The sequence below is a fragment of the Rhincodon typus genome, chromosome 3, assembly GCF_021869965.1.
Source record: "Rhincodon typus isolate 14 chromosome 3, sRhiTyp1.1, whole genome shotgun sequence".
In the NCBI taxonomy this organism is placed as follows: Eukaryota; Metazoa; Chordata; class Chondrichthyes; order Orectolobiformes; family Rhincodontidae; genus Rhincodon; species Rhincodon typus.
In genome coordinates, this window is record NC_063334.1 from 74,046,484 (window position 1) to 74,070,798 (window position 24,315).

Genomic DNA, 24,315 nt, shown 5'->3' on the forward strand with positions numbered 1-24,315 from the left:
GCAAAGAGGGAATAAAAGGAAACCTTGAGCTGCTTCTACCTCATGGTGAGCATAATCAGACTGACCAGATCCACAGAGACCACCTTGATGAGACGACCTGAAGATGAACCAGCTCTGGACTAGAAAGGAAACCCAGATTCTGAATCAGCAGCCAACCCTCAAAGACCGAGAAACTGCCTGTCCCAGCCTTGTTGAATGGATGTTACCAGTCTTTTCAGACAAACAGTTCAAATACAGCAGTAGGAACTGGTGGATAGGGTGGAGCAAATCCTTGGAAATGCATGTCAGAAGTATTCACCACCATTCTAGGTTAGATTTCAAACAACAATGAGACAGAATACAGGAAAGACATTGTATGCTTAGTGGCATGCTGTAAAGACAACCAATGTTAGCAAAGTGAAGGAGCTGGTCATTGACTTTAGGAAGTGAAGTGGAGGGCAGACCCCTGTCTGCATCAATGGCGCTGAGGTGGTTGAGAACATCAAGTTCCTGGGAATGATGATCACCAACAATCTATTCTGGTCCACCCACATCAATGTGATGGTCAAGAAAGCACAACAATGAATCTGATTCCTCAGGAGTCTAAGGAAATTCGCATGTCCACAAAGACTCTTACCAATTTTTATAGATACATTATAGAAAGCAGTACTGAAGAAGGATCACCGGACCTGAAACGTTAACTCTGATTTCCCTCCACAGATTTTCCAGCAATTTCTGTTTTTGTTTCTGATTTCCAACATCCACAGTTCTTTCATTTTTTTTTATAGAAAGCATCCTATCTGGATGCATCGCAGCATGGTATGGCAACTAAACTTCTCAAGACCACAAGAAGCTATAGCAAATCATGAACACAGCCCAGTCCATCATGCAAACTAGCCTTCCAACTATTGACTCCATCTATACTTCCTCCTGCCTTGGGAAAGCAACAAACGCCCCTCAACCCGGTTATACTTTATTCCAAACTCTTCTGTCGGGCAGAAGATATAAAAGTTTGAATATACATACGCACAGATTCAAGAACAGCTTCTTCCCAGACTTTTGAACGGACTTCTTATATGTTAATTCCGATCTCTCTGTCTGTCCGCCCCTTCTCAGTGGCTGTAACACTGTATTCTGAACTCTGTTCTGCTATACTGATGCACTTTGTATGGTATGATCTGCCTGTACAGCATGCAAAACAACACTTTTCATTGATCATTTTCACATATACTGAGATACAATCAATCAATAAATCAATCAAATCTGAACTTTAGATACTCTGCATAGCGAAGGAGAAAGTTACTTAGACAGTTTGTTCCAGGAGGTAGTCACACCCTTTAGTGTAAGTATTTCTGTTTTGATCCTTGGTCAGGGTCAGCTCAACATGATTACAAGTAAGGCAGACGTGTGGATCTGGAAGTTAACAATGGAAGAGTCACCAGATTCAAAGTTCTTGCAACATCTATGGACTAGCAGAGGTACTGCCGAATGTGTAAGCAAACTGACCATATCACTATGTTGCGGGGAACTGTTCAAGTGGGAGCAGTAAAAAGTACTTGGAGAGTTGTAGTAGGAGAGAGTATAATCAGGAAAACAGATATGGTTCTCTGTGGCTGAGACCATGAATCCCAAAGGCTATGTTGCCTGTCTGATGCCAGGGTATGGGCAAGTCCACATCGAAGAAATTGGAGTGGTCCATGTGGATGCCAATAATTTGGTTTGAGCTAAAAAAAGATTCTGCTGAGGGAGTGTGAACAATTAGGGATTATAATTTAAAAAGCAGAACCATAAACGTAATAAACTCTGGATTGCTGGCTCAGCAATGAGAAAAATAGCATACTGCAAAAAGGATCAGAGAGTTGGTTTAAAGGTTTGTGTGGGAGAAATGGGTTTGATCCATGGTATACCAGCACCAGTACTGGGGAAAGAGGGAGGATGCAGGGACCAGTCTCCTGGTAAGTCCTATAAGTAGGGCTGTGGAGGTAGATTTTAAACTAAATAGTGTGTAGGAGGGTTCATATGAGAAATTTGGAAAAGAGAAGGACATGGGAACAAAGCAGGGTAGTATTGCAAGTGGTCATAGCTAGTGTGTAACAGAGCTCACATATATAAAAGTGCATCAGCAAATATGGTCAGTTTAGTGGAAGAGGCTTCATGTGAAAGATGAGGAAAGTACATCAGGGTTGTAAATGCAAGTGAGTGGGACAAAAGGGACAGAGAGTGTGATGGTAATAATGTGCCAGGAAGGTGCATGCAAAGATTAGTAGTAATATAAAATTGAAATCATTTCATCTGAGAAGTTGCTATAAAATAGATGTACTCATGGCACAAATAGAGATTGATCTAATCAACAATAGAGACATGATTAAAAGATAATTAAGGTTTGGAAATAAATATTCCAGAATACATACAATCTTGAAATGACAGACAGACGGGAAAAAGAGGAGGAGTAACCCTGATAATAAAGGATGACATAAGGACATTGATAACAAAACAAAATATCAGGAAATCAGATTAATAAGAGGAACTGCGAGGCACCAAAACAGCTGATAGGAATAGTTCATATTCGCAACAGTAATTATGCTATTGACAGGCATTAAACAAGAAATTATCAGAGAACATGACAGGGAAAATGTAATAGTAGTGGGGACTTTGACTCTTCGTTTAGACTGAACCAAAGGAGCAGCCATATCGCTATCAATGGTACCGGCTGCAACAGCAGGGCAGACACATTGGAACAGAGGTTTAACTCAAAGGAAACAATGTGGGGTATAAAGACTGAGGATCAGCTTTCTCAACATTGTGAGCAAGAGTGTCAAGAAGCTTGGGATTTTGCAGCAGGTCGTTGCTGGCAGGTTGAACGTCTGGGAAGAAGACTAATTTTCCAGGTGGGCAAATACTGACAGTAGCTGTCAAAGTCAGCACCAATGTCTTTGCCTCCAGATCCTGCTGTCTTTATTGCTACATCTCAACCTGCCATTGGCAACTTGAAATTTTGCACCAAATTCAGTCACCCTGAACACCATGCTTTTGTAGGCTCTGTAAAATCCACCCACTTACATGTTTAATTTAATAAATAAATGTAAGATTAAGTAAAGATTGGCTTCAGTCCTATCTTTTGGTTTTTCTTACATAGAAAGGTTCAGCCTGCCAAGCATCAAGCCATTTCTTTCCAATAGCAATTCATCTAGTTCCATTTACCTGCTTTTTCTGATAACCCATTGAGTTTTTGCAGATGTTATTCAGGTATCCTGGACAGATCTTGGAGCAGCCTTCAATATGCAACAGCAACAAAATCCAGAATACCACAGATGCTGGAAATCTGAAATCTAGAGAAGGAGACATATTGGATTTGAAATATGAACTATTTCTCTATCCACAGATGCTGCCAGACCTTGCTGAGTTTGTCTAGAATGTTAATGGTTTCCTTTGCCTGTGCTGAGATTACCAAACTGTTGAGGACTACTGCATTCTCAGAGGATGGGAAGAAGAGGGGAATGAGGAGGAGTAGATGAGGTAAGAATGATGCTTTTCACCCTGCTCCCAGAGAAATCAGCACTGGAGTCACTCAGTCATCGTTCAGCTAACCTGAATGTAGGAAGCCAAGTGTCACAATAAAGCTGTACTAATGCCCAACATCGCTCCCTCCTCCCCAACCCATGCTAAATATAGGTCATTTTCCCAAGCAGGAAGTCCTCCATTTACATTCTTTGTTAATCTTCCTCTCTGGTCTTCCCATTGTCCTGAAGCCAGGAAGCAGCAATGGCCAATAGAATTTGAAATAAAGCAGGTGTCTTATTTGCCTTTCACAATAAATTAAGACATTAGCAACTATCTGATCACACAAATAAATCCTTTCTTTTTACCTCCATGTAGTGCTACCCTATGACTGCAGTGGGGCAAAAGCATTTTGGGGGCCTGAGTGTTTGCCAAAGACTGCCTCACCTGCAACTGTTGCAAGGGCAGATATGGGCAGGAGGAAGTCTGTGACTTTCTGACAAGGCAAGGGTAGAGAATTGGGAATGCTTCCAGTGAAACCCCCTTCCGTTTACTCTTTCTCCATTTTTCTTTTCCTGACCCAAAAGATTAAGAACACTATTTCACTTTGTCAGGTACTGAAAGGCCAGAGCAAGGTTTTCCTCCATCCTGTGTAAAGGTGCAGGGGAGGGCTCAATTTGCTCATTGGAGGAGGGCTCAAAGGAGTGTGCAAGTCAGAGTAAACAAACATGGCCTGACAAACGTGGCCTGTTGCTTCAGAGGCTCCTGGAGGTGGTGGCTACTCTTTCCATGGAGATGGATATCAGCTGAATGATCTGAGATATTATTGCAATCGGTTGGACTCCTCAAATATGGATTTCTTAAAACTCTCTCCAAGGCTGTGATAATGTCTGTAAATGTTTCCAAACCTTAATCTTTCCTGTTTTTGATCTAGAATAGTCTTTATCACTGATGATCACTCAGAATCTATGTTCGGTGGAGCAGAAGATCTTGTGCCCTTCCATTGCAACTTTGCAGGGCTGTTCCTGTCTCCAACACCTACCCCTGCTCACATGTGATGCACATTTCACTATGTGACACCCTATCAGTCTCCCACCAAGATCTGAATTGATAGAGCTTGTGATGGTGTTTTCCTAGAAAGCAAAATCTCCTCTCTGGCATCCTTAGATTCCTCTTGATTCATCTGCTACATCACACTTGATAGACCTGTGGGCACTGCAAGACATATTCAACGGACAAGTAGAAAAGATTTTAAAAAGTCACCAATTTGCAGATGTTCACATTTCTGACAGTGGTGACAGCAAAAAACGAATCCCCTTGCCTCCTCCTCTACTGCAGCCAAGGTGGCCCTGACTGGAGGGCTAGCCCCAGTTCTTCATGTGGGGTTATGCAACTTCAACCACAAGGAAGGAAAGTAGAACCATATGTGCAAGTATTGAATTGTATGGAATGAAGGGAAGAAAACAACAAGTGGAGGATCCCTCCGAAGAATATGTGTGAGATGGCATGAAAATGGCAACTGTTTAGATGGGAGGTGAAGAAGTGCCTCGCACGGAGAATAGTGGCGGCTGCAAGATGGGTTGGTCAGAGATTTGCTGTGTAGGAGGAGACAGGGCAAGTCAAAATATGGTGCTCACAACATGATTATTTTACACCACTTTCCTTTACTGTCATCATGAGATCATTGATCCTTTGAGTTTGCAAATTTAAGGAACCCCTTTCTCAGCCACTTGCTTCTACATCTTTCGAGAGGCTGACTTCTTCTTTCAGTTTGTAAGAAATAGCTCTTTGCTGCAATCCTGAAGCCGGTGACCAGCAATGGTCAATGGAATTTGAATTAAAGCAGATGGTTTATTTGCATTTCACAATAAATTAACACACAAGCAATTTTCTGATCACACATGCAAATCTAGAGCACGCAGGAGGTTCTCCAGAGAAGAACTAAAAAACTGCTTCTCCTCCTATATTACTGAAGCCTCAAGGATCAATGTTGGATTCAGCCAATTGACCACTATCAACATTCTTCTTACTAGAAAGCCTTCCATAAACATGTTCATCACTTGTGTTGAGATCAACTGAAGAACGTGGAGGCAGGAGACAGTGTTGTGGTTGAGGTAAGTAGACATGGCAAAGGTCATTTCTGGGATGATTAGGTTCCTGATATCCAATCAGACAAATAAAATTTTACTCAAAGTGCTACACCACTGACACTCCAAAGTGAGCTCGTTCATATTGTGATGTACAACTCAGGGCTCTGTAATCACAGAATTAATATGACATTAGTGCACATTGTTCTTTTTTAAAAATTTGTTCATAGGATATGGGATCCAGCATGTATTTCCTATCTCTAATTACCCTGGAGAAAGTGGTAGTAAGCTGCCTTCTTGAGCTGTTGCAGTCCTCAAGGTGTAGGTACACTTAAAAAGCTCTGTAGGGAAGGAAATTCTAGAGTTTCACCCTGTGACAGTAAAGGACAGCAAGATAGTCCCAAGTCAGGATAGTATGTGGTTTGGGAAGAAACTTGGAGGTACCTAAGCTCTTACTTCCTTTGTCCTTCTACATGGTAGAGATTTTAAAGGTGTTGTTGGAGGAGCCTTGGGGAGTTACTGCAGTGGATCTTCTGAATAGTACACACTGCTGCTGCTGTGTGTCAGTAGTAAAGGAAGTGAAAGTTGAATAGTGGAGGGCATGCCAACCAAGCAGACTACTTTCTGCCGGAGGTAAAAAGCTTTGTGAGTGCCGTTGTATCTTACTCTTCTGGAAAATATCCTGTGATCTGTCAACTCAATCTTTTCATGCTTCCCATTCTCTCCTACACTAAGTATCTTGTCTTTTATTTCTACATCATGTAAGTGAAAACACACTTCTCCCTTGTACATTATAACTATTAGGTGGTCTGTTACTTCCTCTGGACCCACAGACTCTTCCGTGAAAAAAAAACTATTCTATATATAGGAAGAAGCCTGCATGAAACTACAGATTCAATTGTTTTTCATTCCTGAGGTGTGTGCATTACTGACCAGAATGTATTACTCACTACTAACTGCTCTGGGGAAGGTGGATGGTGAGCTGCATTCTTGAACTGTTTCAGTTTTTGGGGTGTATGGATAGTGCTGTAAGGAGTTCCAGGATTTTGATGCGGTGACATTGAAGTAACTAAGATATTGTTCCAAGCTAGGATGGAATGTGAGTTGGAGGTGATAGGTAGCTGTGTTCCCATGCATCTGGTGTACTTGTCCATCTTTGTGGCAAAGATCATGGGGTTGGAAGGTGCTATAATAACAGCCTTGGTGAGTTTCTGCAATGCATCATGTAGATGGTACACGCTGTCGCTACTGTGCATAGTGAGTGAAAGGGGTGAATGTTGAAGGTGGTGGATGTGGTGCCAATCAATTGGGATGCTTTTTCCTGGATGATATTAAACTTCTTGAATGTTGTTGTAGCTGCACGTATCCAGGCAAGTCTGGGGAGTATTCCTTCACATACTTGACTTGTATCACTGGTAGATGGTGGACAGGCTTTTGGGAGTCAAGAGTTAAGTTACTTAAAGCAGGATTCCTAGCCTCTGACCTTTTTTTTGTAGCCAAAGTATTTATATGGCTAGTGCCATTCAGTTTCTGGTCAGTGATAACTCCAAGGATGCTGATAGTAGGGATTCTGTGATGGTAATGCAATTGAATGTCAAAGGACAATGGTTGGATTCTCTCTTATTGGAGATGGTCAGCATCTGGCATTTGTGTGGTAGTGCACTTTGGTACAAAGAACATGGAGAGGCACTTTAAAATGAATGGTACTATTCCAATGATGTGTAGGAGCAGAGAGACCTTTGTGTACATGTGTGTAAGTCATTGGCAGTGACAAGACAGGCAGAGAGAACTATTAATAAAGTTCACATTATTCTAGGCACAATTAATAAGGACGTAGAGTACAAGATCAGGAAAATTAGGCCAAACCAATAACAGACACTTGTTAGATCTCCGCTAGAGTATTGTGGGGAAAAAAAGTGAAGTTGAAGTTACCAATGTCTTGGAAGATCACAGGGCTGCTCTTTCATTAGAGTGAGACAACTGGCAGCAGTTTAACCTGAGAGTCACTACACCTCAGCCAATGGGGTAAAGAGAGTTTTTTGCAGTAACCTCAGCCAGCACTAGAATTGAACCCACACTGTTGGTATCATTCTGCATTACAAACCAGCTAGCTAGCCAACTGAGCTAACTATTCTCAATGCTACAGTTCAGGAAGGATGTGAATACATTGGAGACAGTGCAGAAGCAATTTACGAGAATGGTTCATGCATGAGAAACTTCTGTTATGAAGATAAATTGAAGGAATTGAGATTGTTTACTCTGGAGAGGAGAAGGCTGAGGGAAGATTTGATAGAAGTTTTCAAAATCATGAGGGTATGGACAAAGTAGATAGGGAGTAACTGTCCTGCTTGTAAAATGATTGAGAACGAGAGGACACAGTTCTAAAGTGTTTTGCGAAAGAAGCAAATGTGAGATGAAAAAAATCTTTTTCACACAATTAGGATATTGAATGCCCTGCCTGAGAGTCGGGTATTCAAGAGGGCATTGGATAATTATGTAAATAGAAATAGTATACAGAATTACAGGAAAAAGGCAGGACATTGGGACTAGGTTAAAATGCTCAGAGATTGGATTCAGACACAAAGGGCAGAATGATCTTCTGCACAACAATTCTGTGATTCTGCAATATTCGCTGGTTGGAAGTGATTAACAATTATCATGTTGTTAGAAAGTACTGGAGAAACTCACTAGGTTTGGCAGCATCTGTGGAAGCACATGCTGTTTTTATTTCAGATCTCCACAGAAAGTATTGGACTACTATAGTCACACATCATTTTTTTGGCATTTTTGGTTTTATCCTCATTTTTACCACAAGGCGACAATGATCTGAATTTTAAGCCACATTGTTTGCATACAAACATTTTTTCACCATCATGTAATCTATTTGATTTCCATACCCATCATATTGACATCTCCTAGTGTATAATCTTTTTGGTTGTTTAAAGAGTTGTTTTTCACTCTCAGATGAGTTTCTGACAAAATTGTATCATTTTCTCTTCCCCTCCGTTTCTCAATCCATGGCCATAATAACTGATATGGGTTGCTGATGTTCCTTCACTAACTTTGGTGTTTAAGCTGGCATTACAATTACCACAGCAGTTGTTTTGACCTTATTATAACACTACAGGGTATCACTATAAAATGCTGTTTTTTTCTGTTTACTGTAATCTTGTGTCAGCGCATAAACTTATATGACAAGCAGATCAAGAGGCTTTCACTCACCAGTAATCATGATCAAGCTTTCTGAGATTGGCCAGTAACCTTTAACTGATTTCTTATGTGTCTTATTCATTAAGATTCCTATTCCACTTAGCGGCAGTTGCAGCAGTAGGCACTTTTAACTGAAAATCAAAACCTTTCAAAAATGACTCCAAACATGTTGGAACTTTGTAAGAAAAAATGTAGCACATCAGAAAGAATAAATATCTGCAGTGAACTTTATTTTGTCAATTATTTGTCCCTGTGCAAGTTTAGTAACATCCTCCTCAGGAGTGACTGTCCATCTCATTTTATTTTCATCTGAAAATTTAGAAATTGTGTTTATTTCCCATAGTTCCAGATATGATCCTTGTGGGATATCATATCCAACCTTCTACCACTCTGAATAACTGTTCATTATTTCTACTGTTTGTTTTCTGTTTTGAAATCAGCTATCAATCCATTATGTCACTTGTCTTTTGACACCATGTTGACCACTGATATTATTTGTTCAATTATCATTGAAAATTTAATCACGGACAAATTACACCTTCTACATTTTCATTGTCTACTCTCATTACCACCTCCTCAAAAAAAATCAAGGTTGCTCAAGAAAGATTTTCCTTTTGCAGACCAGCACAACAGGCTGAATATCCTCCTTCTGTAACCATTTTATATCCCATGATTCTATGTTGAAAAGGAAACTACCCTTATATTATCAAGGCATTTGTTGTGATCAATACAAAGGGTCAATAACATTGCTAAGTATATTTCATATTAGAATACTGCTTTCAATTCTGATCGTCCTTCCATAGAAAGAACGTTGTTAAACTTGAGAGGGTGCTGAACAGATTTACAGGGATGTTGCTGGGACTGGAGGGTTTGAGTCAGGGAGATGCTGAATAGGCTGGGGCTGTTTTTCCCCTGGAGCATCGGAGGCTGAGGAGTGACCTTATAGATGTTTATAAAATCATGAGGGGAGCATGGATAGGGTGAATAGCCAAGGTCTTTTTCCTAGGGTGGGGTAGTCCAAGACCAGAGGGTATAGGTTAAGGTAAGAGAGGCAAAGTTTAAAAAGAACCTCAGGGGTAACTTTTTTCACACAGAGGGTGGTGCATGTGTGGACTGAGCTGCCAAAGGAAGTGGTGGAGGTGGGTACAATTACAATAATTAAAAGGCATCTGGGTGGGTATATGAATAGGAAGGTGTTAGAGGGATGTGGGCCAAATGCCGACAAATGGGACTGTGTCAAATTGGGATGTCTTGTCGGCGCAGACGAGTCGGACCAAAAGGTCTGTTTCCTTGCTGTATGAACCAACGATTCTCTGACTCTATAAATCATTGCACTATGCTTCAGAGCACTGTAAACAATATTCCTTAGCAGGTGAGAATGATGAGTCAAATGCAACCTTACTTGATGTCAGATGATATCCTACATATGAGAAAAAATGTTCACCAAATTAGTGATTTTATTTTAGCATTCATGAGATATGGGTGTTGCTGGCTAGTCCAGCAATTATTGTTCATCATGAATTTCCCTTGAGAAAGCAGTGGTAAGCTGGTGTTGGGAGCTTCATCATGCTGTTAGTTAGGGAGTTCCAGGATTTTGACCAAGTGATAGTGAAGGACCAGAAATATAATTCCAAGTCAAAGCTGTACAACATTGAGGAGAACTTACAATTAGTGATGTCTGTGTGCGTCTGCTGTCCTTGACCCTCTCAGTCAGATGTTGTGGGTTTGGAAGATGTTAGCAAAAATTTATGTTATGAATTATTTTCAAGTCGTGAGCAAATATTTCACCTTATTGTATATGACTGAGTTTGAATGAGCAATTACTACAAAAGTTAGAATATGTTATAGTATTGTTGGTGCATTTGAATGTTCAACTAATGTTTTAATGTTAGAGACAAAAAAACTGCAGATGCTGGAATCCAAGGTAGACAAACAGGAGGCTGGAAGAACACAGCAAACCAGGCGGCATCTGGAGAAAAGGAGAAGTCAATGTTCTGGGTATTACCCTTCTTTGAGACTTCTAAGTCCCGAAGAAGGGTAGTACCTGAAACATTGACTTCTCCTTTTCTCCAGATACTTCCTGGCTTGCTGTGTTCTTCCAGCCTCTTGTTTGTCTAATGTTTTAATGTATTGTTTTTATTCTTGCAAACAAATCAATGAAATACACAGTGCCTCTCATTAAATACCAAATAGTGATATAATTTATTGAAGGTTGCATTGTGCATTTTGTTCACTTAAGATTAGCATATCCATGTACCATTCAACTTATTCTGAATCTGAATCTGAATGGGATGGATGGCCAAAGAGACAAATGTGTGAATTAGATCAAGCGGGGAGTTCAGAAATCAAAAGAATTCTAAAGAAAGTTAGAGAGAACAATATAGTCAAGAACAATAATTGGAAACAAAGACCCAATAGCCTTATCCTAGCAAGATCAGAAGAAGAAATTAGGTGCTAAGCAGAAGGTAAAGAAGAAAAATTTGGTCAGTGGATAACTTTGAGACTCTGGGGTACTCGAGGAGAACCATTGAAGAAGCAGAACGATACCAAAGTCTCACTAAGGCTCTGTGAAAATGAAAGCATACCGTTATATGTATATTCTAAGTGTGCAGGTTATTTAGGGTCTTATGTATGCTAATATGTGTGAGGGTGGCCACTTTCTAGAGTTTTGTAGAGTAAACATGTCATAGTTTATTGCTTCTTGCTAACTATTTACAGTTTACAGGAATAGGCTCTATATTACTACAAAGATTGTTGAGAGAACCCAGCATTAGGTCTGTCCCCTTTGAGATCCTACTTTACTCTTCCCCCAAGTACTCATGATATCATCACAATAATGTGCTAATTTCACTCAATCACATTTTAACCCTTTTAGACACTTCCACATAACACCTACTCTGTTTTTTTTTGATAAATGTAAAAAAATTCCCATCTCCCACCAATCTTGGCATTTACAAATTCAGATAATTTGAAGATTTCACTATTCTCTTTGAACAATGTTTTCTTTGGACAATGAAAAATAGTAGTTTGTGATAGAAGATAGATAAATTGGACTGTCTTCCTGATGGTCTGAGGTTCTCTCCTGAACTAGAGAACTTTTCACCTTTGTATTTCTTTCATAGAAGATATAAAGATATAATACCTGCTAGAACAGGCATCTTTTTTCTTTTTAGTACCTTAAATCTTTAGACTTACTTGTTTCTTCATAAAGGTACCCTCCATGAAGGTGTATGGATCACATCTTCAATTTGTGTCCGTGTTTTGGTTTTGTTCTCAATTTGCCAGTAGTTCTTTGCTGAAGTAGGTCATTTTTTAAAATAAAATTTCAACTTGTTGTTTAATTTGATGCACCTTCAGTGAATTCTTGGTGAAACCAAATTGCTCACTCCCTCAATTATTTTACCTGAATTTTGGTCTTGCTTAATGATGTCTATTATAACTGTTTAGGGTCCTTCTTTGGCAGGTAAAGTCCTAGTTGTACATGTCCCTTCTGAATCATTTTTATGTGTGACTTGGGTTTGTTATATCCAGTTCACTGCATTGTGTTGCAATCTGACTCTATTCAGATGCTCCTTTTACCCTGAGTGGTGTATACTGTTCAGTTTATTAGCTGTGTATTTGCTTGCATTTCTTCTCAAAATATGTTAGCAATTGGAATCTGAACTCCATTCCAACTTCATAGCAATAGAAAACATTTCTGCAAAATCAGTATAGAAACAGCTTTTTTTTATTTGTTCGTGGGACATGGGCATCAGAATGCTCGGCCATCATTCATTGCTCATCCCTAATGTACAAAGGACAGTAAAGAGTCAACCACATTGCTATGTAGGCCTAACAGGTAAGGAAAGCAGACTTCCTTCCAAAAAGGACATTGGTGAACCAGAAAGGTTATTACCTCAATTGCCAATGGTCACTATCAGGCTAGGCATTACTTCCACATTTTACTGAATTCAAATTTCACTATCTGCAATGATGGGATTTGAACCCATGTCCCCAGAGCATTAGTCAGTATGGGGCAGTACCACTGTGCCACTGGATCTCCTGGAGCTTATGGATCCCTGAAAAATCTTCTACTAACTATTCCTTGACTGGCAATTGAATGAGTTTGAGTTGATAATAAAAGAATTTATGCCTCTTGTGACTGTAATGGAGGATTTCTCACTTTTCATGGCCAGAATGAAGCCTCCTGAAAACACTTCCTGTGTTAGACCAGAATTATTTATTTGCTTAAAATGACCAGGTTCTTGATTTCTTTGTCTCTCCTGTAAGGGACAATAAGGGTAGGTAACATTAGGTTATGTTCACTTGATATTTGAAGATAATGTTTCTGGGAACATTAACAAACACCACATGATACCACATGGTCAATGAGTCATAAAGTTGTGAGTCAATGTTTTGGGGAAATAGGAATTTGAGGACTATAAGTATATTACGCAATTTTTTTATCATTCAGTGAGGCTCTCAGGATACTAAAACCTTACTTGCTTCCATAAGCTTGTGTAAAATTTTTGCTAATTTGAACGAGGGTGGTCTTTTCACTGTAACTATTGGGAATGTCAGCAAGATCCCCAGTGTTCAGTAACCAGTACTACGAATGCTGACAGCAACAGTATGTTTATTTCACCACCAATGTTTAGGGCAGGAAACCAGCAGGCCGATTGGAGGATCTAAAGCAAGGTCTGTAGGAAATAACCAAAGACAACATAATACACAAATTGCAATTGAACATGTAAATTAGGCAAACTAAAGAACACAAAGATACCATTGCTGATAACCAAGTTATATGTGCTACATTCTAAGTGTGTGGGATATTTAGGGACTTTGGTGGTCAGGTGTGTAAGTGGGGAACCACCTTCTGGTCTAATGAGAAGACTCTTCTCGAGTAAACAAGATGTAGTTTATTCCTTCTCTTCAATCCAGGCTATAAGAATAGGCTCAAGCTCATTACCAAGCTTTAGATCACCTCCCATGCCAGATCCATAAGACCATAAGATATAGAGCAAAATTGGGCCATTCAACTCATCAAGTCTGTTCCACCATTTGATCGTGGCTGATATGTTTCTCAGCCCTATTCTCCATCATTCTCCCCTGCATAACCCTTGATCCCCTTACTAATCAAAAACCTATATATCTCTGGCTTAGATATACTCAATGACTTGGCCTCCACAGCCCTCTGCAGCAATGAGTTCCACAGATTTTTCTGGCTGAAAAAATTCCTCCTCATTTCAGTTCTAAAGGTCACTCTGAGCCTGTCAAGTCTTAGTCCCTCCTACTAGTGGAAACATCTTCTCCATATTCTCTCTATCCAGACCTCTCAGTATTCTGCAAGTTTCAATGAAATCTCCCCTCATCCTTTAAACTCCGTTGAGTATAGGCTCAGAGTCCTCAGCTGCTCCTCATATGACAAGCCCTTCATCCCTGGGATCATTCTAGTAAACCTCTCATGTACCTCTTCCAAGGCTAGCACACCCTTCCTTAAGTACGGGGCCCAAAATTGCTCATAATATTCCAAATGCAATACAGCCTCAGCAGCACATCACTGCTCTTATATTTTAATTCTGTCAAAATGAATATCAACATTGCAGTTGTCTTCCTAACTGCCAACTGAACCTACATATTAACCTTAAGAGAATTCTGAACTAGTACTCATTGTCTCTTTGTGCTTAGACTTCCAAAGCCTTTCCCCATTTAGAAAATAGTCTATGCCATTATTCTTCCTACCAAAGTGCATAATCTCACACTTTTCCACATTGTATTCTTCTGCCACTTCTTTGCCTGCTCTGCTAGCCTGTCCCAGTCCTTCTGCAGCCTCCCTGACTCCTCAACACTACCTGTCCTTCCACCTATCTTTATGTCATCAGCAAATTTTGCAACAATGCCCTTAGTTCCTTTGTCCAGATTATTAATATATGATGTAAATAGTTGTCCCAAAACTGACACCTGCGGAACTCCACTAGTCACTGGCTATCATCCTTTATCCCCACACCCTTCTTTCTGCCAATACTGTATCCATACCAGTACCTTGCCCCTACACCATAGGCTCTTATTTACCAGCCTCCTGTGTGACACCTTGTCAAAGGCCCTCTGGAAATCCAAATAGATCAAGTCCATTGGCTCTTCTTTGTCTAACTTGCTAGTTACCCCCTCAAAGAATTCTGGCAGATTTGTTAGGTTTCCTCCCATTGATGAAGTTGTGCTGACACAGTCCTATTTTACCACATACTTCCAAGTAGTCCACAATCTCATCCTTAATAATCATCCTTAATAATCTCTAAAATCTTACCAATGACCAAGGTCAGGTTAATCAGCCTATAATTTTCCTGTCTCCTGCCTCCCGCCCTTCTTAAATAGGGATGTTACGTTAACTAATTTCCAGTCCTCTGGGACCCTCCTGACTCCAATGATTCCTGAAAGATTACCAACAATGCCTCCACAATCTTTCAGCTATTTCCTCAGACTCTGGGGTGTAGTCCATGTGGCCTGGGTGACTTATCCACCTTCAGACCTTTCAGCTTCCCCAACAACTTCTCCTTAGTGATGGCCACTGCACTCACCTCTGTCCCTTGACTCTCTTGAAGTATTGGTATACTACTGGTGCCAGCATGAAGTCCGATGGGAAGTATCTATTCAGTTTTTTTGTTCCCCATTCTCCAGCCTCATTTTCCAATGGTCCAATATCCACTTTTGCCTCTCTCTTACTTGTTATGTATATAAAAAAACTTGAAACTTTTTATACTACTAGGTAGCTTGTCCTCATATTTCATCTTCTCCCTTACGACTTTTTTAAGTTGTCCTCTGCTCATTTTAAAAGCTTCCTAGTCCTGTGGTTTCCCACTAATCTTCACCACATTATATGCTTTTTCTATTGCTTTCATGCTGTCCCTGAGTACCCTTGTCCTCCCCTTTTCTGAAGAAGGGTCCAGACCCGAAACGTCAGCTTTCATGCTCCTCTGATGCTGCTTGGAATGCTGTGTTCATCCAGCTCTACACATTGTTATCTCAGATTCTCCAGCATCAGCAGTTCCAACTATCGCACACAGATTCTACACCTCTGACTCTATATTACTCCTTGCTATCAATTTAATTTCATTTCTTACTACAAGACAAATACAGAGTTGGTCAGATGACTACAGATGGTCACCCTCTGACCATCTGCTTATCTTTTCGAAAGGATGCCTATTCTTGGATATTTAGTTCCCAGCCGTGATCCTCTTGTAGCCACTTCTCTGTGATGCCCACAACATTATACTTGCCACTTTCAATCTGTGCTACAAGCTCATTTATCTTGTTTCGTAAATTGTGTGCATTTGAGTAGAACAACCTCAGTCTTGCCTTGACCACCGCCTTCTCATAGTTGTTCCCTTATCTGTTGTGCCTGAAGTTAGATTCTTGGCCCTTTCCATGTTCTATGTCGTGTTACATGTTCTGGAAGCTTTAATATCCTCTCCTTAGCCTTCTTTGCTTTAACTAGTTTAAAGTCCTTGTGACATCGATTTACCTTGATTTGCACCATCAATTTGTTGACCTTATTCCAAATGCTTTGCGTATTAAGATACAAAATTTGTACTATTATGATGTTTCTCTACACTTTTATGGTTTCTTGATACAATATGACATTCACACATCCTGTTTCTTACGGTATGGACCAGAGCAGACCCCCTTGAAATATATGAAAAAGGTAGCCTAGACCCTAACATTTTCTTATTTTAAAGGTAAATGTGAGGTGCTGTGTTCTAGATGCAATTTGATTGGTCAAACTAATCAATGTTAAACAAAACATAATTTATTCAAACACTATGGTTAAAATACATTAAAAGAAAGAGAAACTTGGAATAACTTAAGTCTATCGGAAAACTTATCAGAATAGTAGATTATTTTACTACTAATCAATAACTCTTCCAATATAGCAACTTTCCACAAACACACCCTTGGCAAAAAGCAAATTCAGAAAACAGATTATCTCACATGCAGTTCTCAGATCCAGGAAGAAAGAACGTCAAAAGACACTTCTGAGAAAAAAAACTCGGAGAGAGAGTGTAGCAGCCAGGTGAGATTCACTGACTTCCAACCCTGATGAGACCCCAGCAATGACTGCTGAAAGCTAACTAAAAATCTTGGATCTGTGAGAGCTTGACCACACCCACTCAGGCTGCTTCTATTGTTCTAACTTAAAAGAAAAACCCAAGGCAAGTTGTTTATCTTCTCATAGACTACTTGGCGCTTGTTCCCCAATCTCTCTGTGAAAGAAACCAGAACAAAACACACCTCTTCAAGCCACAGTATCATCAAACTTCCTTATATTTTCTGGTAACAATCATCCCTATCAATATCCAGCCATTCCATTTTCTCTCTCATCCTTGATTTTATAATTTTCCATACAACCAAACCCAACCCCACTATTTGGTTTAAAGTCCTATCAACAGCCCTAGTTATGTGATTCACCAAGGCTCTGGACCCAGCCTGATTTAAGTAGAGCTGGTCCCATGCGAACAGCTCCCTCCTTCTCCACTGCCAATGTCCTATGAACCCAAACCTGTTACTCCCACAGCAATCTTTCAGCCATGTGTTTACCACTTTAATCATGTTAACCCTGTGCCAATTAGCTCATGGATCAGGTATCTGGAGATTTTTACCTTTTTGGTGCTGCTTTTTAATTTAACCCCTAGCTGCTCATATTCCATCAGCAGAACCTCTGTCTTCCTATATTGTTGGTACCCACATAGACCACAAAATAACTGGATCTTTCTACTCCCACTCCAAGTTCCTCTGCAACCCAAATGAGATATCCTGAACCAGGTACCATGCAGGCAACACAGCCTTTGGGACTATGTCCACAAAGAACAGAGTCTATTCCCCTGACAATACTCTCCCCGATTACAACTACATTTCTCTTTTCTCTGTGTTCTTGAATGGCTCCCTCCACCATGGTGTTATGGTCAGTTTGCTCATCCTCCCCACAGTCCCCATTCTCATCCACACAGGGAGCAAGAATCTCAAACCTGTTGGACAAGCTCAAGGGCTGAGGTCCTTCAGTACTACCCCCTGGATCCCTCTCCCTGCCTCACTCATAGTCACAGCCTCCTGTCCCCAACCCCTGACCAAATTCAAGGTAGTTACTCTAAGAGGTGTGACTGTTTCCTAAAATACCATGTCCAGGTAATCCTCCTCCACCTTGATGTGTCACAGTGTTCAAAAATCAGAAACTCTGAGCCAGAATTCCTGAAGGAACCAATACTCACTACAGATGTGTTCAGTGTGAATCACAGTGGAGTCTACCAGCTCCCACATCATGCAGTTACAACACGTCGCCTGGTCCTGCATCTTTATTTTACTTAGTTCTTAATTCATTTTTAAATTTGTAATCTGTAAATATTTTTAAAGATTTAGTTTTAAAATACAGAAGGCCCTATAGATTTGATCAGACTATTCAAAACGTCCAAGCTAAAACCTAATAAGGTCCAGATGCCCAATATAAGATGCTACAAATAGGAAATAAAATTAATTACCAGTTAACCTGTTTTAAGTAGTGTTGATCAGTACACTGGAGGGCCTCCAATCCCATTTGAACAAGGTAATGAAACTTTTACATTCACCTGAACAGACAGATAAAGTCTTCCACGATATGCTATATGAAACTCAGTAGCTTTGAGCAGACAACATAGCTCAGCGTGATAATAAATATTCCACGTGGAATTTGAGTGGGACTGAAAAAAGTCAGGTTACAGCTGAGATAACAAGGTGTAGAGCTGGATGAACACAGCAGGCCAAGCAGCATCAGAGGAGCAGGAAAGCTGACGTTTCAACTCTGGACCCTTCTTCAGAAAATGAGCTGAGCTTACAGCTGAGCTTACATTCATCCTTTTTATTAAATTCTCTGAATGGGCAACAAATACCGTCTTGTCATCAGTGCAGGCTGAAGGAAATATACCCTATAATATTTGTACAAATATCGAACAGTCACTGTATAAAGTCATTCAACCTATCAAGTCCATGTAAATTTCTTTGCAAAAGAAATTTAGGCAGTTTCACTCATCAGCCTGTCCCCAAAGCCCTGCAATTATTTGTTTCCTTACAATGCTTATCTAATTCAAATGGTGCAATCCAGATCATAACCACACGCCATGCAAAAAGTTTTTCTTCATGTCACCCCCTTCTGTTGTTTTGTCAATCAGCATAAACCTCTCATGATTTTCTACAAAACCATCAAATCACTTCTCCTTTCTAGGAAAAATGATCCCAGTTTTTCCATTCTATCCCTCATGCCTGGAACTGTTCTCGTAAATATTTTTTGCCTTATCCCTATAGGATATCATTCTAAAGTACGATGCCAAGAATTAGGCACAATGCTCCAGGTGAGGCTGAACTAGTGTTTTACAAATGTTGATTGTAATTTCCTTGCCTTTATACTTTATGCTTGGTATATTATGCCTATGATTCCATTCATCTTTTTAATCAACTTTTCAACCTCTTTCCCACCTTACCTGATATATGTACATGTACCTCCAAGGTCCATCTGTTCCTGCACATTTTTGAAATTGTAACTTTTTATTGTATGCCAGAATGTATCATTCACATTTCTCCAAATCAAGTTTCATCTGCTATAAGTCCACACAGTCCACTAGGCTATATCTGCATCCTGTTGAAGTCCGTCACTATCATCCTTACAATGCATAATGCTTCAAAATTTTGTATTATTTGAAAAATGTGAACATATAGTTATTATAACAGTGATGAAAAGACCTGGCTGCTGCGTTAGCATACACTACAAGCAGCAAAGGCCCTGAGCTCTGTGGAACCTTGCTAGAAAAAGACCTCCAGTCACAGAAACTTTCTTGTACTGTCACCCTCTGCTTCTTGCCTCTCAGCCAATTTTAGATCCAATGTTCCACTTAGAAGCCTTAGGCTCTTACATTTTTGACCAACCTGCCATGAGGGACCTTATCAAAAGCCTTGATAAAGTCCATGATGACTATACCAAATGTATTACTGTCATCAACACTTGGTCACCTCCCAAGACAATTTAATCAAATTTGTCAATCATGACTTCCCTTCATCAAATCCATGCTGACTATCCTTAATTAATCTTTGTCATTAAATGTACTTTGCTCTTTAGTTTGTTTCATGCACTACAACTGCATATTGTATTATTTCAAACCTTAAAATTAAAATATAAATGGTTTCTGAAACATATGAGAAAATAAGAATGAAAATTAATAAGAGGGATCTGAAACCAAAGAGATACACATTCATTCTTTGTATTTTTTGTGTTCTTTAATAATAAATAAAAATGTAAATGTTCCAAGACTCCATAAATGTATAAATACTTAAATGTGAATAAAAATAATTCAACCTGATTTACAATTAATGTAGAATATGCTGAAACTAATATCTAGTGGGTTATAACTTATAATTTATTACCAGCATTCAATAAATTAACACTTAGTTGGGTGATAGCATTAAATATAATTCTTAAATTGTTAACCTTATTCCCATGTTCTGCTGAAAACATTGTATCAATAACATTGTATGTATTAATTAGCGTGCATATTATATTACTTAACATGATTAAGAGGCACAAAAATAAATGCTTCTCTATCTCAAAAAATAAGTACTTATTTTTATATAAAATGTATCAAAATTATTATATAGACATTGTAGATTTTAAACTTTAAAGTTACATACTCTTCAATATTGCTGAAAAATGAATTGTTTCATTAAAGTTACCTAAGTTGTAGATATTTTTACAATAAATGTATCTAATTTCTAAATACTGAACAGTATATAAAATGTGCAGTAAAATCTGCATGATGTATTGCCTCAAAAAATTAATTGCAATGAATATAAAAAGAAAGCTCATCAGTGAAAGCAACCTTGTCGATATCTTCCTTTTCATTGGAAGATTGATCTGCATGGCTGATGAAGTATAAAGAATAATGTGGATAAATGTGAGGTTATCCTCTTTAGTAGCAAAAACAAGAAGGCAGATTATTACCTGAATGGCAAGAGATTGGGGAAAAAGTCGATACAACAAGATCTGGGTATCCCAGTGCAACAGTTGCTAAAAGTGAGCACACAGATGCAGCAGGCAATGAAAAAGGCAATTGGTATGTTGGCTTTCATAATGAGAAGATTGGAGTAAAGGAGCAGAGATGTATTGCTGTAACTGTACAGGGCTTTCATGAGATCATACTCAGATTATTGTGTGTAGTTTTGGTCTCCTTTTCTGAGGAAAGATGTTCTGGCTATGGAGGAATGCAACAAAGGTATACCAGACAGATTCTAAGGATAGTGTAATTGGCATATCAAAGATGCATATGGATTGGTTAGGACTATATTCACTGGAGTTTAGAAGAATGAGGGGGATCTCATGAAAAAACCATAAAAATCTAACATGATTAGTCAGGGTAAACACAGGAAGAATGTTTCTAATAAATGGAAAGTCCATTATCAGGGTTCACTGTCTTAGGATACTGGATGGGCCATTTAGGACTGAGATGAGAACAAATTTATTCACCCAGAGAGTGGTGAGCTGTAGAATTCTCTACCAGAGAAAGTGGTTGAGGCCAAAACATTGAATGATTTCAAGAAGGTATTAAATATAGTTCTTAGAGCTAAAGGGATCAAAAGGTACAGGGAGAAAGTGGGAACAGGGTACTGAGTTGGACAATCAGCCATGGTCATATTGAATGGTGGGCCAGGTTCGATGGGCTGAATAGCCTTTCCCTGTTCCTATTTTCTATATTACTATAATTGGTTCTACATCTTTTTAAGTTATCATTAATAAAATTTATGTTTTTTAAAGGCTTTAATTCCTTATTTTTCTGTTTTTAATTTGTGAACCACCTACAATTACAATTAATAAAATCATTAGAATTTTAAGAAGAACAGCTATTTCAAGTTTTGAAATAAGTTGTTTCTCTCTCTTACATTTATTTAATAACTCAATTTTCCCAGAAGATTATCTTTCAGCTCAGGTTTCAAGTTACTGAACAGTTAAGAGTATTTTGGATGGGCCCTGGTAGAAAATTTGCAGGTTGGAGCAAATAGGTAGTGTTTATTTCATCTTTACAACTGTATTCTATTCAAGTACATCAAAACGTTAAAACAGTACGCGTCTAAATAGATAATAATTACAATAAGCAATTGTGAAAATTGCAGAGTGAAACAAATGTTCACCAAAGTGGCTGGAATTCACTGCAATGCCAATATTGGAATAGATTATCAGAAGTTAGACTGCTGTGCTCTCTGATTATATAGTGCGAAATTCATACCACAGTTTGCTGGAAAAATAATTAAGCTGTGCTGAATATGTAGTGGTGGATTTGAAGCAAGAGAGACCAATATTTGATGCACAAACAAAGTATCGTGTCATCACTATCAGACAGGAATAGTAGAATAATGCTAGTATTATTAGATTAGTAGAGACTTTTGAGTTTTGGGTTCAAATCTTTTAATTGCAGCTGGAAGAGCTTAGACTAAATTAATTAAATGTATCATAAAATACAAACATCATTAAATGTGGTTTTGGAACCACTGGATTGCCATTAAAAATTTAGTTCACTAACGTGCTTCAGTGAGGAAATCTATTGACCTAACCTGGTCTGGACAACATGTGTCCACAAACCAACCGCAATGTGGTTAACTTGTAAGTGCACTCTGAAAAGGACTAACAAGCCATTCAGTTAATTGAATGAAAATAGATTGCACACACTATTTGTCATCAACCTAGCACCAGAAACAACAATTGCCCAATTAACCCTGAAAACCTCTCCTCTCTAACATCTGGAGACTTGCGCTAAAACTGGGAGATCTGTTCCACATCCCAGAACTATATAGTCAGCATGATATGTCCCTTGTAATCTTCAATAATGACTCCAGGCCTCTGAGGCTCAATGCATCAGGTCGAACATGGGCAAGGAAACCTCTTGCTGATTACCAACTACCTCTCTCTTCCTTCCCCTGATGAACCAGTACTGCTCAATCTTGAACATCACTTTGAAGAAGCACTCAGGATGGCGAGAGGCAGAACTAACATTGGGTGTGCTTCTATAATGTTGATCATCAAGAGTGGCTTGGTAACATGAATGATTGAGTTGGTTAAGCCTTGAAGGATAACTCCAGATTGAAACTATGCTAGGTGGTGAAATTGACATTAGGATGATACTTGTAGGTATAAGTCTAAGTCCAGAGCAGAGAGCAATAGTTAGCCATATTTCATTAGAGTTTGATTCATACTCAGCACAAAACATACAAAAGTAATATGCAATGGGATAAACAGAACATGACTGACAGTCACATTACTACTGAGAAGCTCAAAAATATGAGTAAATGGCATGATGTAATGACATTAGTCTCAGATCATCATTTCTTTGAATTCTTGCACCATACTAACACCACGTGCTGTAGATGCAATTCCCAGCTGTAACCAATTACTGTGCAGAATATTTTTGATCTTTTTCAGCCTTTTGCACATTTTTTCCAACTTTGGGATGCGCATTTTAATTTCGTTGCATGTGCTCCCTGCATTCTTAAAAACCAAAAATAGTTTTATCAGAACAATTGAGAAAAAAACATGCCACAGATTTGTGAACTTAGCTATAAACATAATTTGCTATAATTAATAATAAACAATGTCTAGAACGTTCAGTTTACCAAAGGGAGTCTTCCATTTCTATAAATTGTAATGTACAATAACAAATGGAAGTCATCAACAATTCCTACAAATTGTCAATGGATGGGACTGAGAATTATTGTATTAAACATCAGGTATCAAAATTGATAGGGGAGTCTTTGTTTTAAGGATGGAATGTCAAAATTGATGCAAGCAGAATCAAAACATGCAAAGAAACAAGTCTCAGAATGCTGAAGATTGAACAGTACAAATAGTTATTTGGCTGTAGAGAACTTAATTGTGCTGAAATAAGACTTTAAAGAAAAAATTTTCATCTTGTACTCATCGGGACAATTCACAAGAACACCAATGTAAAAGGAAAACAACATTTACACAGTATGATAGGAAAGTGGTGATTGATTGGTTGACGCATTGCCATGAGAATACACCAATTAAATAATGACAAATAGTTAATTACTAAGCTTTGTTTAAATTTTTAATCAGCAAGGTTATGAACATATGAACAAGAAGCAAAAGTAAGACACTCGGCCCTTTGAGCCTGCTCTGCCTTTCAATAGGATCATGGCTGATCTGATTTTAACTTCAATGTTACAATCCTGCATATCCCCGATAATTTTTCATCCCCTTGATAATCAACAGTCTATCTACCTCTGCCTTAAAGTATTTAAAGATTTTTCCTTTACATTGATACACTTGTCAACTGTCCTGATGACTGCAAGGGGAAATGCTTCAACAAAATGTTTCTTCTTCCAGCAGTATTGAACAGTACATTATGATGGACTTGGTTACTTAACATTTATAGATGACTGTGTTAAAATTGAGAAAACTAAACAACAGATAAAAATTACCTTACAAATGTCGGCACCACATGCTCCCTGGACTGCCTTATTTATTTTGTGAACAAATGAT

General features: G+C 38.9%; 1 protein-coding gene across 1 annotated transcript in view; it reads right to left on the reverse strand.

Moving 5' to 3' along the window:
• The window catches only part of wdr36 (WD repeat domain 36), a 165,001-nt gene extending 149,968 nt beyond the window's left edge, over positions 1–15,033 (reverse strand). The window contains exon 1 of the mRNA XM_048593664.1: positions 14,991–15,033. Coding sequence (XP_048449621.1) covers positions 14,991–15,033 — 43 coding nt within the window. The remainder of the gene's footprint in view (positions 1–14,990) is intronic.
• Between the last annotated feature and the right edge of the window lie 9,282 nt (positions 15,034–24,315).